This window comes from Carcharodon carcharias, chromosome 12, assembly GCF_017639515.1.
Source record: "Carcharodon carcharias isolate sCarCar2 chromosome 12, sCarCar2.pri, whole genome shotgun sequence".
Classification (NCBI taxonomy): domain Eukaryota; kingdom Metazoa; phylum Chordata; class Chondrichthyes; order Lamniformes; family Lamnidae; genus Carcharodon; species Carcharodon carcharias.
In genome coordinates, this window is record NC_054478.1 from 138,563,066 (window position 1) to 138,577,821 (window position 14,756).

The 14,756-nt window shown below is 47.5% G+C and overlaps 1 protein-coding gene across 1 annotated transcript in view; it reads right to left on the reverse strand.

The window, feature by feature from the left end:
• asb18 (ankyrin repeat and SOCS box containing 18) overlaps positions 1-14,370 on the reverse strand; it is a 38,811-nt gene extending 24,441 nt beyond the window's left edge. The window contains exon 1 of the mRNA XM_041200283.1: positions 14,127-14,370. Within this exon, the coding sequence (XP_041056217.1) occupies positions 14,127-14,370 (244 nt within the window). The remainder of the gene's footprint in view (positions 1-14,126) is intronic.
• Between the last annotated feature and the right edge of the window lie 386 nt (positions 14,371-14,756).

Genomic DNA, 14,756 nt, shown 5'->3' on the forward strand with positions numbered 1-14,756 from the left:
AAGGCACACAGAACGCAGGCACTAAGGGGATGCGCATGGGCAATTGTTTTATTATTTCATGGGATGTGGGTGTCGATAGCAAGGTCAAAATTTGTTGCCCATCCCTAATTACCCTTGAACTAAGTGGCTTGCTAGGCCATTTCACAGGGCAGTTAATAGTCAATCACACTGACGAGGGTCTGGAGTCACATGTAGGCCAGACCAGGTAAGAACGGCAGATTTCCTTCCCTAAAGGATGTTAGTGAACCAGATGGGGTTTTTACAACAATCGAGAATGGTTTCATCTTTAATGGGGCTAGCTTTTAATTCCAGATTTTATGAATTGAATTTAAATTCCACCAGCTGCCATGGTAGGATTTGAACCCTGGATTACCAGTGACATTACCACTACCTTACCACTCTCTGGCACTTTGTGTGGAATATCGGATGGTTTGCTTGATAAAGTAGGTTCGAAGTGTTCGATTTGTGGTGACTTTTACTTCAGCCAATTTGCTGAGAGAATGTTGTGATGGTCAGTAACAGAGGGAAGTTAAGGCGGCGGGGGCTGTTGTTGAAAGGGGAATTGGGATCGTGTTCACTGGTGCCGCTGTCAGATGAGCTGATCACGGACAGCCCGTTCGGAGAGGGCATGATCTCCACTACTTTCTCCTCAGCTACTCACCTTATACCTGGTGATAAGGGCTGAGCCCTCACAATGGCAAGAGTGTGCAGGATGCAGCAGACCACAGTGAGCTGTGCCACACACTCTGGTGAGTACTGCAGGGCTCCTCTGGAGCAGCTCAGGCAGTGGGGTGTGTTACTTAAGCATTTCAATGGTCAAAAGTACAGGCCCTTTGTAATCAAATTTTGCGGCCCTTGTTTTCAAATCCCTCTACAGCTCATCCTTCCCTATCTCTGTAATCTCCTCCAGCCCCACAAACCTCTGGGATATCTGTGCTCCCTCAATTCTGGCCTCTTGAGCATCTCCAATTTTAACTGCTGCACCACTGGCGGCCTTAGCTTCAACTGCTTGGGCCCTAAGCTCTGGAGTACCCTCTCTACAAGTCTCTCCTCCTTTATGATGCTCCTTAAAACCTACCTTTTTGACCAAACTTTCAGTTATCTGTCCTTCATCTCCTTCTGTGGCTCAACGTAAAAGATGTTTTTATTGATAGTCCTCTTGTGAAGCACCTTGGGACAGTTAAATGTGCCATGCAAATGTAAGTTGTTGTTGTTTTGGGCACGGTGGTACTGAACGTCTGTTCAATTTTCAGTGGACAGCTGTGCTGATTGGGCTAGACTCAGAACAGATCTAGCAGCTCAAAACTGGGCACCCATGAGGCGCTGTGGGCCATCAACAGCTACAGAACTGTATTCAACCACAATCTGTAGGCTCATGACCTGGCATAGCCCTCAATCTACCATTACCGTCAATCTGGGGGATCAACATTGGCTCAATGAAGAGTGGAGGAGAGCATGCCGGGGCAGCACCAGGTATACCTAAAAATGAATTGCCTATCTGGTGAAGCTACTACACAGGACTGCTTCCTAAACAAAGAAAGCAGCACGCTATAGACAAAGCAAAATGATCTCACAACCAACAGATCAGTTCAAAACTCTGCAGACCTACCATATCCAGTTGTATATGGTGGTGGGCAATTAAATAACTGACAGGAGAAGGAAGTTCCACACACATCTCCATCCTCAACAAGTGAAGCAGGAGAATGCATACCTCTGCTATGTTGTGTAAACTCAATGTTGCTACAATGACTCAGCTCTTCCTTGAGGCATAGCCCTGCCTGGTTGATAAACTATGACTACAAAGATGAAAAAATAAATCTTTTTATTAAGAGCTCCCATCTCAATGAGGAGGCTTCAGGCCAATCCACATCCAATAACCTGCAGTGAAAACTCTGCTCGCATTTTGACAGCTGTGACAAATTGCACCGCAGCAGCTGAGACAATTCGTAATGTTCTAAAACAAACAACATTCTAAATAAAACAGCCCACGACGTTCTAAAAGAAAAAGTCAATTTACCCTATCTCTCTAATGTTAATGGATTCTTTAAAAAAAATCCAGGATCTGGATCCACATCTCTGCCAAAAATTAATCACTTTTACCTGGGCTGTACCCTATTTGTGTACCAAGTTTCATTGAAATCAAACCATTCATTTTTGAGACATATTGTATATGAGGAACCCACCTCCTGACTCCCCAAAGCCTGTCCGCCACCTACAAGGCGGAAGTCAAACAGAATAACAGAGGTGAAAACATTTAGTCCATCCACCTTCAGGGGGAGCCCAGCACGTCAGTACGAAAGACAAGGCTGAAACATTTGCAACCACCTTCAGCCAGAAGTGCCGTATGCAGACCCTGAGGTCTCCAGCATTCCAGATGCCAGGCTTCAGTCAATTTAATTCATGCTATGTAATACCAAGAAACAGCTGAAGGCACTGGATACAGCAAAGGCTATGGGTCCTGACAACATCTCGGAGGTAATACTGAAGACTTGAGTTCAAGGACCTGCCATGTCCATAACTCAGCTGATTTAAGTATAGCCACGACACTGGTATCTACCCAACAATGTTGAAAATTGCCCAGGTATGTCCTGTCCAGACCAAGCAGGACAAATCCATTCTGGCCAATTATTGCCCCATCAGTCCTCTCTTGATCATCAGTAAAGTAATGGAAGGGGTTATCAACAGTCCTATCAAGTGGCACTTACTTGGCAATAACCTGCTCACTTACGCTCAGTTTGGGTTCAACCAGGGCCACTCAGCTCCTGACCTCACTTCCAGCCTTGGTCCAAACATGGACAAAAAGCTGAATTCCAGAGGTGAGATGAGAGTGACTGCCCTTGACATCAAGGCAGCATTTCATTGAGTGTGGCTTCAATAGATTGGAGGGGAGAGCAGTTAGCTCAGTTGGCTAGATGGCTAGCGTGTGGTTCAGAATAATGGCAACATCACAGATTCGATTTCTCATTCTGGCTGAGGTAGGCATGGGAGCTGCCTCCTCACTCTATCCCTGAGAGCAGAAGGCAAATGGTAAACCTCCACAGACAAAAATGTCAAGAAAACCAGCTGGGATGAAGCATCAGTAGACAATGAGCCAAAGACCGGATCAGGCAGAGCACGTATATATGAATGAATGAATGGCTTTACTGGGTCCCTAGCAAAACTGAAGTTAATGGGAATCAGTGGGGAAACTCTCCACTGGTCGGAGTCATACCCAGCACAAATGAAGATGGTTGTGGTTGTTGGTGGTCAATCATCTCAGTTCCAAGGAATTGCTGCAGGAGTTCCTCAGGGTAGTGTCCTTGGCCCAGTCATCTTCAGTTTGTTCATCAATGACCTTCCTTCCATCATAAGGTCAGAAGTGGGGAGGTTCACTGATGGTTACACAATTTTCAGCACCATTCACAACTCCTGACATAATGAAGCAGTCTGTGACTGCATGCAGCAAGACCTGGACAACATTCAGCCTTGGATTGACAAGTGGCAAGTAACATAAACACCACAGAGCAATAAGCATCTCCAACACTCCAACAAGAGAGGTTCTAACGATCTTCCCTTGACATTCAATGGCATTACCTTGTCTGAATACCCCACATTAACAAGAGCAAATCAGAAGTTGGGAATTCTGCAGCGAGTAATTCACCTCTTGCCTCCCCAAAGCCTGTCCACTATCTACAAGGCTCAAGTCGGGAGTGTGATGGAACACTCCCCACTTGCCTGGTTAAGTGCAGCTCGACACCACCCAGGACAAAATAACCTGCTTGCTTGACACCCCATCCACCACCTTCAACATTCATTCTCTCCATTACCAGCACACCGTGGCCAGAAGGTTTTACCATCTACAAGATGCACTGCAGCAACATGGCAAGCCTGCTTTGACAGCACCTCCCAAACCCGCAACCACTACATCTAGATAACAAGGGCAGCAGATGCATGGGAACACCACCATTTACAAGTTCCTCTCCAAGTCATACATCATCTTGACTTGGAACTATCTCTCTGTTCCTTCACTGTGGCTGGGTCGAAATTCTGGAACTCCCTTTCTAACAGCACCGTGCCTGTTCCTAATCCACATGGACTGCAGCGGTTCAAGAAGATGGCTCACAACACCTCCAAAAGGACAATTAGGGATGGTCACATTCCATGAATGGATTTAAAAAATTTTGCAATGGGTGGTCAAATCACACCTCCAATATTACGCCCAGGCAGCAAGTCAGAAGCCTACCTCTTGTGTTGTGCATTCACCATTGAGTGCTACCAAATCAAGAGGTGCACACACATAGCAGGTACCTGAAATCCCCAGGGCCCCCGGTTCCGCCTGCCACTCCATTTCCTTGCTGCAGATTTCGAAGATCAGGTTGACATCTTCACGATACTCACTGACCATGACCTTGAGGAGGCTCAGGTCTCCGTGTGCCAGTGCCTGGTGGAAGGCCTCTGGACCTCGGCGCTTCCTGGCATGAGAATGTTCGTTCTGTTCAAAGTCCAGGAATATCTGTGATCGCTGCACAATGTCCCTGTCCATTGCCTGGAGAGCTTTGTGCCTGGAGTTTATTTTAACCCTGGCTGCTTTAATATATACACAAGAACACGGGCTATTGTTGTTCTATAAATATGCCCATGTTGAGCAGTTACTGAGCTCACCATCCATTGTGCCTCTATAAATACTTTAAGGTTAAGCAATGATGTTATTATTGGCAGAGTTGGAGATGGTGCATGACTTATTTCATTGACTGATTTATAACTGTCAAGTGGATTTTACTGAAGGCTACTAGAAGGTTCTATCTGCTAAGTGTTCATATGTTGACAGCTCCTCTGGTCAAATACTTTGACAGGGTAACGGTGTTTTGTCAGCTGTGCAGGGATTGGTCTTAAATCTACCTAGAGAGATTGACCTTTAGACCCTTGACCACTGTTCAGCCATTTTCTGCTGGATGTGGATGTTGGCTGAGGAAATGGTCTGGCTCTGACACAATGCCCTCCCCTTCCCACTTAATAGTCACTCATGATCCAGGCTTTCATGTAAAATGCAGCACATTGGGACGCGGAACCAGGATATTCCGCAGGCAGTGAAGCTGTCTGCATTTTTAAAAAATTTGTTCATGGGATTTGAGTGTTGCTGGCTAGGCCAGTATTTGTTACCAATTCCTAATTGTCCTTGCTCAGAGGGCATTTAAGAGTCAACCACATTGCTGGTGGGTCTGGAGTCACATGTAGGCCAGATTTCCTTCTCTAAAGGACATTAGTGAACCAGATGGATTATTCCTGATAATCGGCAATGGTTTTGTGGTCATCATCAGACTTTTAATTTCATTCAAATTTCACCATCTGCCATGGTGGGTTTCGAACCCAGATCCCTGGGATCCTGGGTCTGTATCCTGTATCTCTATCCCGGGTTTCTGGAGTTCTAGTCCAGTGACAATACCACAATGCCACTGTCTCCTGCCACTGCAGCAAGACCTGGACAATATTCAGGCTTGAGCTGATAAACAGCAAATAACATTCATGTCATACAAGTGCCAGGCAATGACCATTTCTAACAAGAGAGAATTTAACCATCTCCCTTGACATTTAATGGCATTACCATTGCTGAATCCCCAACTATCAACATCCTGGAGGTTACCATTGAACAGAAACTGAACTGCATGGGCCATATAAATGCAATGGTTACAAGAGCAGGTCAGAGGTCGGAAATTTTGCAGCAATAACTCACCTCCTAACTCCCCAAAGCCTTTCCACCATCTACAAGATACAAGTCTTTTGATGGAATACTCCCCAGTTGCCTTGAGTGCAGCTCCAACAACACTTAACAACATCCAGAACAAAGCAGCCTGCTTGATCCGCACCCTATCCACCATCTTAAACATTCACTCCCTCCTCCACTGGTGCACAATGGCAGCAGTGTGTACCATATACAAGATACACTGCAGCAGCTAGCCAAGGCTACTTCAATAGCACCTTCCAAACCTGAGACCTCAACCACCTAAAAGGACAAGGGCAGCAGATGCATGGAGACAAGGACAGGAGATGCAAGTTCCCCTCCAAGCCACTCACCATCCTGACTTGGAATTATATCACCGTTCCTTCACTGTTACTGGATCATAACCCTGGAACTCTCTCCCTAACAGCAATGTGGTTGTACTTACACTACATGGATTGCAGTAGTTCAAGAAGGCAGCTCCCCACCACCTTCTCAAGGGCAATTAGGGATGAGCAATAAATGCTGGCCCAGCCAGGAATGCCAACATCCCATGATTAAATGAATAAAATGCACGACTCTAATACTGTAGTAGATACAGGATTAGAGTACTGTACTGGGTAGATTGCCAAGCTATAGGACCAGGATGCAGTACAAGGATACAGTATTGGAATACTGTATTGGGATACAGTACTATGTTACAGTACTGAGTTATGGTACTGGGATACAATACTAGGATAAGTACTGGGGGAGGTGGTGGCATAGTGGTATTGTCACTGGACTAATGTTCTAAAAGATCCAGGGTAATTCTCTGGGCACCTGGGTTCAAATCCCACCATGGCAGATGGTGAAATTTGAATTCAATAAAAATCTGGAATTAAAAGTGATAAATCTGATGATGACTACAAAAACATTGCTGATTCATTAATGCCCTTTAGGGAAGGAAATCTGCTGCCCTGTGACTTCAGTAATGTGGTTGACTCTTAACTGCCCTCTGAACAGGGCAGTTAGGGATGGGCAATAAATGCTGGCCTAGTCAGTGATGCCCACATCCCATGAATGAATTAAAAAAAAGTATTGGGATACAGTACCATGATACTATACTGTGTTATGATACTGTACTGGAATATGGTATTGAGCTGGAATACTGTATTGGGATACAGTTCCAAAATACTGGCAGCAGCTGAGTTCCAGAAGTCCAGTTGCTGACTGCACTCCTTCAACTCCTCTCACTTCCTCCAAATAAAAGGTGTGGCTATGGGTACCCGCATGGGCCCCAGCTATGCCTGTCTCTTTATGGGGTATGTGGAACATTCCTTGTTCCAGTCCTACTCCGGGCCCCTTCCACAACTCTTTCTCCGGTACATCGATGATTACTTTGGTGCTGCTTCAGGCTCTCGTCGGGACTTGGAAAAATTTATTAATTTTACTTCCAATCTCCACCCCTCCATCATTTTCACGTGGTCCATCTCTGACACTTCCCTTCCCTTCCTTGACCTCCCTGTCTCAATCTCTGGTGATAGACTGTCCACCAATATCCATTACAAGCCTACCGACTCCCACAGCTACCTCGACTACAGCTCCTCACACCCCGCTTCCTGTACGGACTCCATCCCATTCTCTCAGTTCCTTTGCCTCCGTCACATCTGTTCTGATGATGCTACCTTCAAAAACAGTTCCTCTGACATGTCCTCCTTCTTCCTTAACCGAGGTTTTCCACCCACGGTCATTGACAGGGCCCTCAACCGTGTCCGGCCCATCTCCCGTGCCTCCACCCTCACGCCTTCTCCTCCCTCCCAGAAACATGATAGGGTCTCCCTTGTCATCACTTATCACCCCACCAGCCTCCGCATTCAATGGATCATCCTCCGCCATTTCTGCCAACTCCAGCATGATGCCACCACCAAACACATCTTCCCTTCACCCCCACTAGTGGCATTCTGTAGGGATCATTCCCTCCGGGACACCCTGGTCCACTCCTCCATCACCCCCTACTCCTCAACCCCCACCTATGGCACCTCCCCATGCCCACGCAAAAGATGCAACACCTGCCCCTTCACTTCCTCTCTCCTCACCATCCAAGGGCCCAAACACTCCTTTCAAGTGAGGCAGCATTTCACTTGCAATTCCCCCAACTTAGTCTACTGCATTCGTTGCTCCCAATGCGGTCTCCTCTACATTGGAGAGACTAATCGTAAACTGGGTGACCGCTTTGCAGAACACCTGCGGTCTGTCCGCAAGAATGACCCAAACCTCCCTGTTGCTTGCCATTTTAACACACCACCCTGCTCTCTTGCCCACATGTCTGTCCTTGGCTTGCTGCATTGTTCCAGTGAAGCTCAACGCAAATTGGAGGAACAGCACCTCATCTTCCGACTAGGCGCTTTACAGCCTTCCGGACTGAATATTGAATTCAACAACTTTAGATCTTGAACTCCCTCCTCCATCCCCACCCCCTTTCTGTTTCTTCCCCCTTCCTTCTGTTTTTTCCAATAATTTATATAGATTTTTCTTTTCCCGCCTATTTCCATTATTTTTAAATCTTTTGTGCCCCCCCCCCACCCCCACTGGAGCTATAACTTGAGTGCCCTACCATCCATTCTTAATTAGCACATTCATTTAGATAATATCACCAACTTCAACACCTCTGTGTTCTTTTGTTCTTTTGTCTGTGACATCTTTTGATTATCTGCTCCTATCACTGCTTGCTTGTCCCTACAACCACACCACCCCCCTCCACTTCTCTCCCCCCACCCAACCACCCCCCCCACCTTAAACCAGCTTATATTTCACCCCTCTCCTTGGATTCACCCAGTTCTGTTGAAGGGTCATGAGGACTTGAAACGTCAACTCTTTTCTTCTCCGCCGATGCTGCCAGACCTGCTGAGTTTTTCAAGGTAATTCTGTTTTGGCTTGAAATCTGCTCCAGGATGGTGTCTGTCCTAACCCACTTTCAGTGGTGCCTCTCTCAACATCTATGTCTAATTAACTTCTCTGTGTGGACCTCTGCTTACCTGTGATTCATTAATGATTTGATGTGATCTTTCGTGAGCAGTGAGATGAGCTGTAGCTTAATCACCAAAACCAGAGAAACTTTGAAATGGACTTTTGGTGCCCTTTTGTAGATATAGAATTACAATTGGGATTGTATTACTATTAAAATCTAGTTGAAATACCTCTTGTTTAACAGCCCATTGTTAAACTCAGGTTGAGGAGCATTCCTACTGAGATCCTTGTGCATCACAAGCAGTGGGCTTATTTCTAATACTGAATTGATTCAAGATGAAAATGCTTTGCTGTAGAAATCCAATGCCAGCACTGTTAAAGGGGGTCTGTTAAGGGTGCCCGAAGCCTTTTCAATGAGATGGAAGCTCTGTGTCTGTTTACTTTTCTGTGTCAACATCTAGGTTTAACTAATCCAGTGAGCATCAGCTACCAGACTCTCATAATCAAACACAGAACAATTGAACCACTGCGCACTACATACTCCAGCATGGCAGCCACATACTCCAAGCATCTCACAAGACTCTAACATGCTTCAGTGTTTCTTGCAGGCGAAGGTGGCATGAAACTCAAGAGTGCAGGCTGGTATCAGAGAATGAAGAGGCCACGTGCCATTGTGGGCAGGGAGAGAGTCATAGCCCTGGCTACTGGCAATACTGGAGGTGATGTCACATAGGGTTTCTTTGCATCTCATGTCTATTCTGACTTCTCTCTCAACCTACACACTCTGTATGACCAGATGCTTATACCAGACACTACTGTCTGCCTTCACACCCCAAGCCAGTGGGAGGCAGAAGAGGCCTAAAGGCACAGCTGTCACCCCCACAAGCACCAGTTCCTCTACTGACGCCACCCCAGACTTGAGCGGCCAGGTTAGAGGATGCATGAACCATGTGGTGACTCACTGGGCACAAGCGGGTGGGAACCATGCCAAGACGACAGAACATCGGAAACACAACAACATGCATAGCGACGGAGCAGGTTCACCCTGACACTTCCTGTAAGTCCACGAGCATCGGAAGCTCCTTCATGAGCGATATTTCAGAGCACATCCCGAGTGGATCTTCTAGCCTGACCCACTACGCCAAGTCCCGCACCCTCAGCTATCAGGATGTCCAGATTCACGTGTGGATACTGCTGCCCAGGGTTGGTGGGTTGGAGCATGGGGGGAAGCTGGTCAAGCATGGCTGGAAGGGACAAAGGCAGTGAACAAATACTTCAGCTGCAAGTAAAACCCCAGAGCATACTGCAAAAGCATGGAACTGTGCAGCCCCGGTACCTCCAGAGTTGGGCTTGTGTACAGGTACTTCTATTTCTTTCTGATCTTACCAGGTACAATCAAACTTGGAAGCAGGAGGTGGGTCACAAGGCCTGACTTTGATCAGCACTGTCGCTCAAATGTTTGTGTGGCTTTTTCCATGTAAGCCATTCCCAGATCCCCTCAATCCCTCTGACAGCAGAGATTGAATAATATTTACAGTCTCATGATACCAGTGTGGTAAGGGGCTGGAAATAGAACACTACGTGTGTGTGTCTTCAACATGTTTATGACTGTGTTCCAGGCAACTTCTAACCTAGGACTGAGAAACAGTGGGAGAAGTGGAGCACCTTGAGCTGGGAGTTAAGCCGGTAACGTTCCAGCAGGGGTGCTTAACGAGGATCCTTAACGAGCTGGTGACTAATAATCTGCACTATTTTTAAAACATGGCCTATAGCCTCTGATCTGCAGGGGGATGTACCTGAGTAGTACCCCAGAAGATATGTTGGGGCACACCCTGGGAGGCTCCAGGGAAGGAGGAGAATTGCACGGGAGGTTTAAACTTCCGATGGACAATTACCCTGCACTGAGAACCCTCCCAAACTCTAATTTAAATCACGGACTTCGGATGCGTCCAACTCTCTTACCAGAATAGTTAGTCAGGAAAAGTTAGAAGAATTAAAACTGCTTCTAACTCCAACCCCCCTGCTCCGTGACTACCACCTTCCCACCCTGGACTACCCACCAGCCCAACACCCCTCCACCCCCCACCCCTCTGACTACATTCCCAACCCCAAACCCCTGACTACCCCCACAACCCCAACTCCCCTCCTGACTGACGACCTGAACCCCCACTGACCACCCGACCTCCCTGACCCATCCTTCCTCTGCTGACCACCCAACAGTGCCCCCTCCCCCACAATGACCACCCAAGCCTCTCCTACTGGCCACCTGACTCCCCCCCTCAACACTGACCACCCAATGCTCCCCCCCACTGGCCACCCAAGCCTCCCCACTGACCACCCGACTCTTCATCCTATCCCCTCCTACCCATCCTACCTTACCATTGATCACCCAACTGCTCCCCCCCCCTCCACTGACCACCTAATCCCCCCACGGTGGCCACCTGACCCCTCAATCCTACCCCCTCCAGCCCACCCTACCTCCCCACTGACCATCCAAACCCCCTATCCTAACCCCTCCAACCCACCCAACTCCCCACTAACCACTCAAACCCCCTATCCTACCCCCTCCAACCCACCCTACCTCCCCACTCACCACCCGCCATCCCCATTCACCACCTGACCCCCCAACCCATCCTACCACCTCCCCTCACTGACCATTTCACTTCCCCCATCCTACCTCCCAACCCCATCCTACCTGCATCCCTCACACACTTGCCTTCACCTGGCTTCTCAAAGAGGCTGGACTTTGAAACCTAGGTGTTTTACAGCAGCTAGTGACGTAAAAAGGGCTTTTGGCTTTCTTCCCAACGACTCTGCTTCGCTTGAGTGACGGCCTCAGGAACCCACTGCACTGCCCCTTTCTCACCCAGTCTGAGTTGAAAGGTTGGGCAAGAAAGGTCAAGCTGCATTCTAGTGTAAGTAAAATGGAGTGGGTTGACAATCCAACTCTGTTTGCTGCTCCTCGGAATTTCCAGCCCAATGCGGGCATTGAGGCAAGTTTGGCATTTATTGACCATCCCTAGTTGCCCTTGAGAAGGTGATTGGACCCTCTTCTTGAACCATTGCAGCTCCTGTCATATAGGTGCCACCACAGTGGAAGTATTATAATTATGTAGGCTGTGGAATTTAACTCATTATGCCTGCGTTATTAGTGTTACGGGTGCCACTTTACCTCCAAGATGGTGTCTGCAGTGTGTTCACACACTGCTGATACAAGCCATACTGGACATTATTCCTTCACTGGGTCAAAATCCTGGAACTCCCTCCCTAACAGCACTGTGGGTGTACCTACACCACATGGAACTGCAGCGGTTCAAGAGGGCAGCTCACCACCACCTTCTCAAGGGCACTTAGGGATGGGCAATAAATGCTGGCCCAGCCAGCGAAGCCCACATCCCATGAACGAATAAGAACAGAGTTCCCCTTGAGAAGGTGGTGATGAGCTGCTTTCTTGAACTGCTGCCGTTCATGTGCTGTAGGTACACCCACTGTGCTGTTAGGGAGGGAGTTCCAGGATTTTGACCCAGAGACAGTGAAGGAATGGCAATATATTTCCAAGTCAGGATGGTGAGTGACTTGGAGGGGAACTTGCATCTGGTGGTGTTCCTATCTATCTGCTGCCCTTGTCCTTCTAGTTGGTAAAGGTTGCGGTTTTGGAAGGTGCTGTCTAATGAGCCTTGGTGAGTTCCTGCAGTGCATCTTGTAGACACTACACACTATTGCCATTGTGCGTTAGTGGTGGAGGGAGTGGATGTTTGTGCAATGGGAGCCAATCAAGCAGACTGCTTTGTCCTGGATGGTATCAAGCTTCTTGAGTGTTGTGGGAGCTGCACTCATCCAGGCAAGTGGGGAGTATTCCATCACACTCCTGACTTGTCCCTGACTTGTAGATGGTGGACAGGCTTTGGTCCCCAAAGCCATGGCTGACTGGTGGACATTTTTGCCTCAGAGTCAGACAGTTGCGGGTTCAAGTCCAACAAGAAATTTGAGCCCAGAATCTAGTCTGACATTCCAGTGCAGTACTGAGGGGGTGCTGCACTGTCAGAGGTGCCATCATTTTGGGTGGATGTTAAAGACCCCAGCACTATTTCAAAGTTAACCAGGGGAGAATTTCCTGGTGTCCTTTATACTTCAACCAACAGTACCAAATAGATACATTGTCATATTGCTGCTTGTGGGAGCTTGCTGTGCACAAATTGGCTGCTGCATTTCCTCCATGATAACAGTGGCTGGAGGAGGTGAGTTGCTTGTCACAGAATTCCCAGTCTGATTATATCGTGTCAAGGGGTAACAAAGGCATAGGTGAGGGTTTCAGCAGAAGATGAGACCTCAACATCTCCCCTTTGAATAAAGGGGTTATTCTTTGTTTACTGTGTCCCAGCGGATTGACTGACCAGCAATTCTCAGCACACGCCTGTTAATCATTTTATATTCTTCTTGATCTACAACAATAATTTGCATTTATGTATCACCTTTAACATAGTAAAACATGCCAAGGCACATCACGGGGATGTTATTGAGCAAAATACAGCACCGAGTTACATGGGGAGAATATAAGGCCAGGTGGCCAAGAGATTGGTAGGTTTTAAGGAGCTTCTTAAAGGAGGAGAGAGAGCGGTAGAGAGATTTCAAAGCAAATTTCAAATCTGTGCTTCCTTCGCTCAACCACTCTGATATCTTACCCACATTTATCAAAGACACAAACATACAAGTTATGAATCTCAACAATATCACAACAGTGGATAAAGTTAGGGACAGGTTAGAAAAATGGAGCGATTAAAGGTTTGGGAGCTAAAAGGTGTCAGCCATGGCTGCCTGGTGGACATTTTTGCCTCAGAGTCAGACGGTTGTGGGTTCAAGCCCCACTCCAGAAACTTGAGCCCAAAATCTAGTCTGACACTCCAGTGCAGTACTGATAGGGGTGCTGCACTGCTGGAGGTGCCGTCCTTTTGGGTGGATGTTAAAGACCCCACGGCTTTATTTCAAAGTCGACTGGGGAGTATTTCCTGGTCAAAAACAAAAACAGAATTACCTGGAAAAACTCAGCAGGTCTGGCAGCATCGGCGGAGAAGAAAAGAGTTGACGTTTCAAGTCCTCATGACCCTTATCTTTGCCAGACCTGCTGAGTTTTTCCAGGTAATTCTGTTTTTGTTTCTGTTTTGGATTTCCAGCATCCACAGTTTTTTTGTTTTTAGTATTTCCTGGTGTCCTTTATGCTTCAACCAACAGCACCAAATACCATATTGCTGCTTGTGGGAGCTTGCTGTGCACAAATTGGCTGCTGCATTTCCTCCATGATAACAGTGGCTACACTTCTTCAGCTTTGGACGTCCTAAACACGCTACTATAGAAACGTGAGGTCTTTCGATCAAACAGACAGGAAAAATGCATGAAGGAAAAGTGAGGAAATTATTTAAATGTCCCCATTAGAAACAGTAAAACCCTAACTTTCTTTAGGCATCGAATGGACCGTGGCAGGTCTCACCGAGCAGGATGAGTGGGTCCAATTGCGCAGATGGGTCCTTCATCCAGTCATCGTTGGAGAGTTCGATGATGGCGTCCACACATTGAGCCCGATGCTGGAGGAGGTGGCTCACCCACTCCTGGTCCTGCTGCGCAAGGGCACGCTTTAGGTCCTGCACAAACTTCGAGCCGACGGGGTGATCGGGAATGGAGTCAGGACCCGGCCTGATTCGGCGCGTTTCTCCCCGCTTGCTCTCGGTGGCCATGGGGGAGGATCGAGTTATAGGGACCCGCATGCAGCGAGCTGCTCAGGTTCGCTCCTGACTTCTGGGGCTGCTTCAAGAATAGGAGAGTGCAGCTCAGCTTACAGGAACACACCACACATGGAAACAGGAATGGAAAGCTGTGCAAAGCTGCCAGTTTCGCACTGGCAAAGGTCTCTCTATTTGAAACTAAATTGCTGAGCTTGCAGTTATTCCCACCCTGAGGCTAGGGTTGCTTTGAGTTTGTTCTGTATAAGAATAGTTCAAACTGATATCACGTAGGAACCAGTTGACTACTGTATTATATTTTTATCCCTGGAAATTACAGTCAGCCAAATCTTCACTGCCCTAACTCTCATCAGCTCCCATTCACCCATCACCCCTGTGCT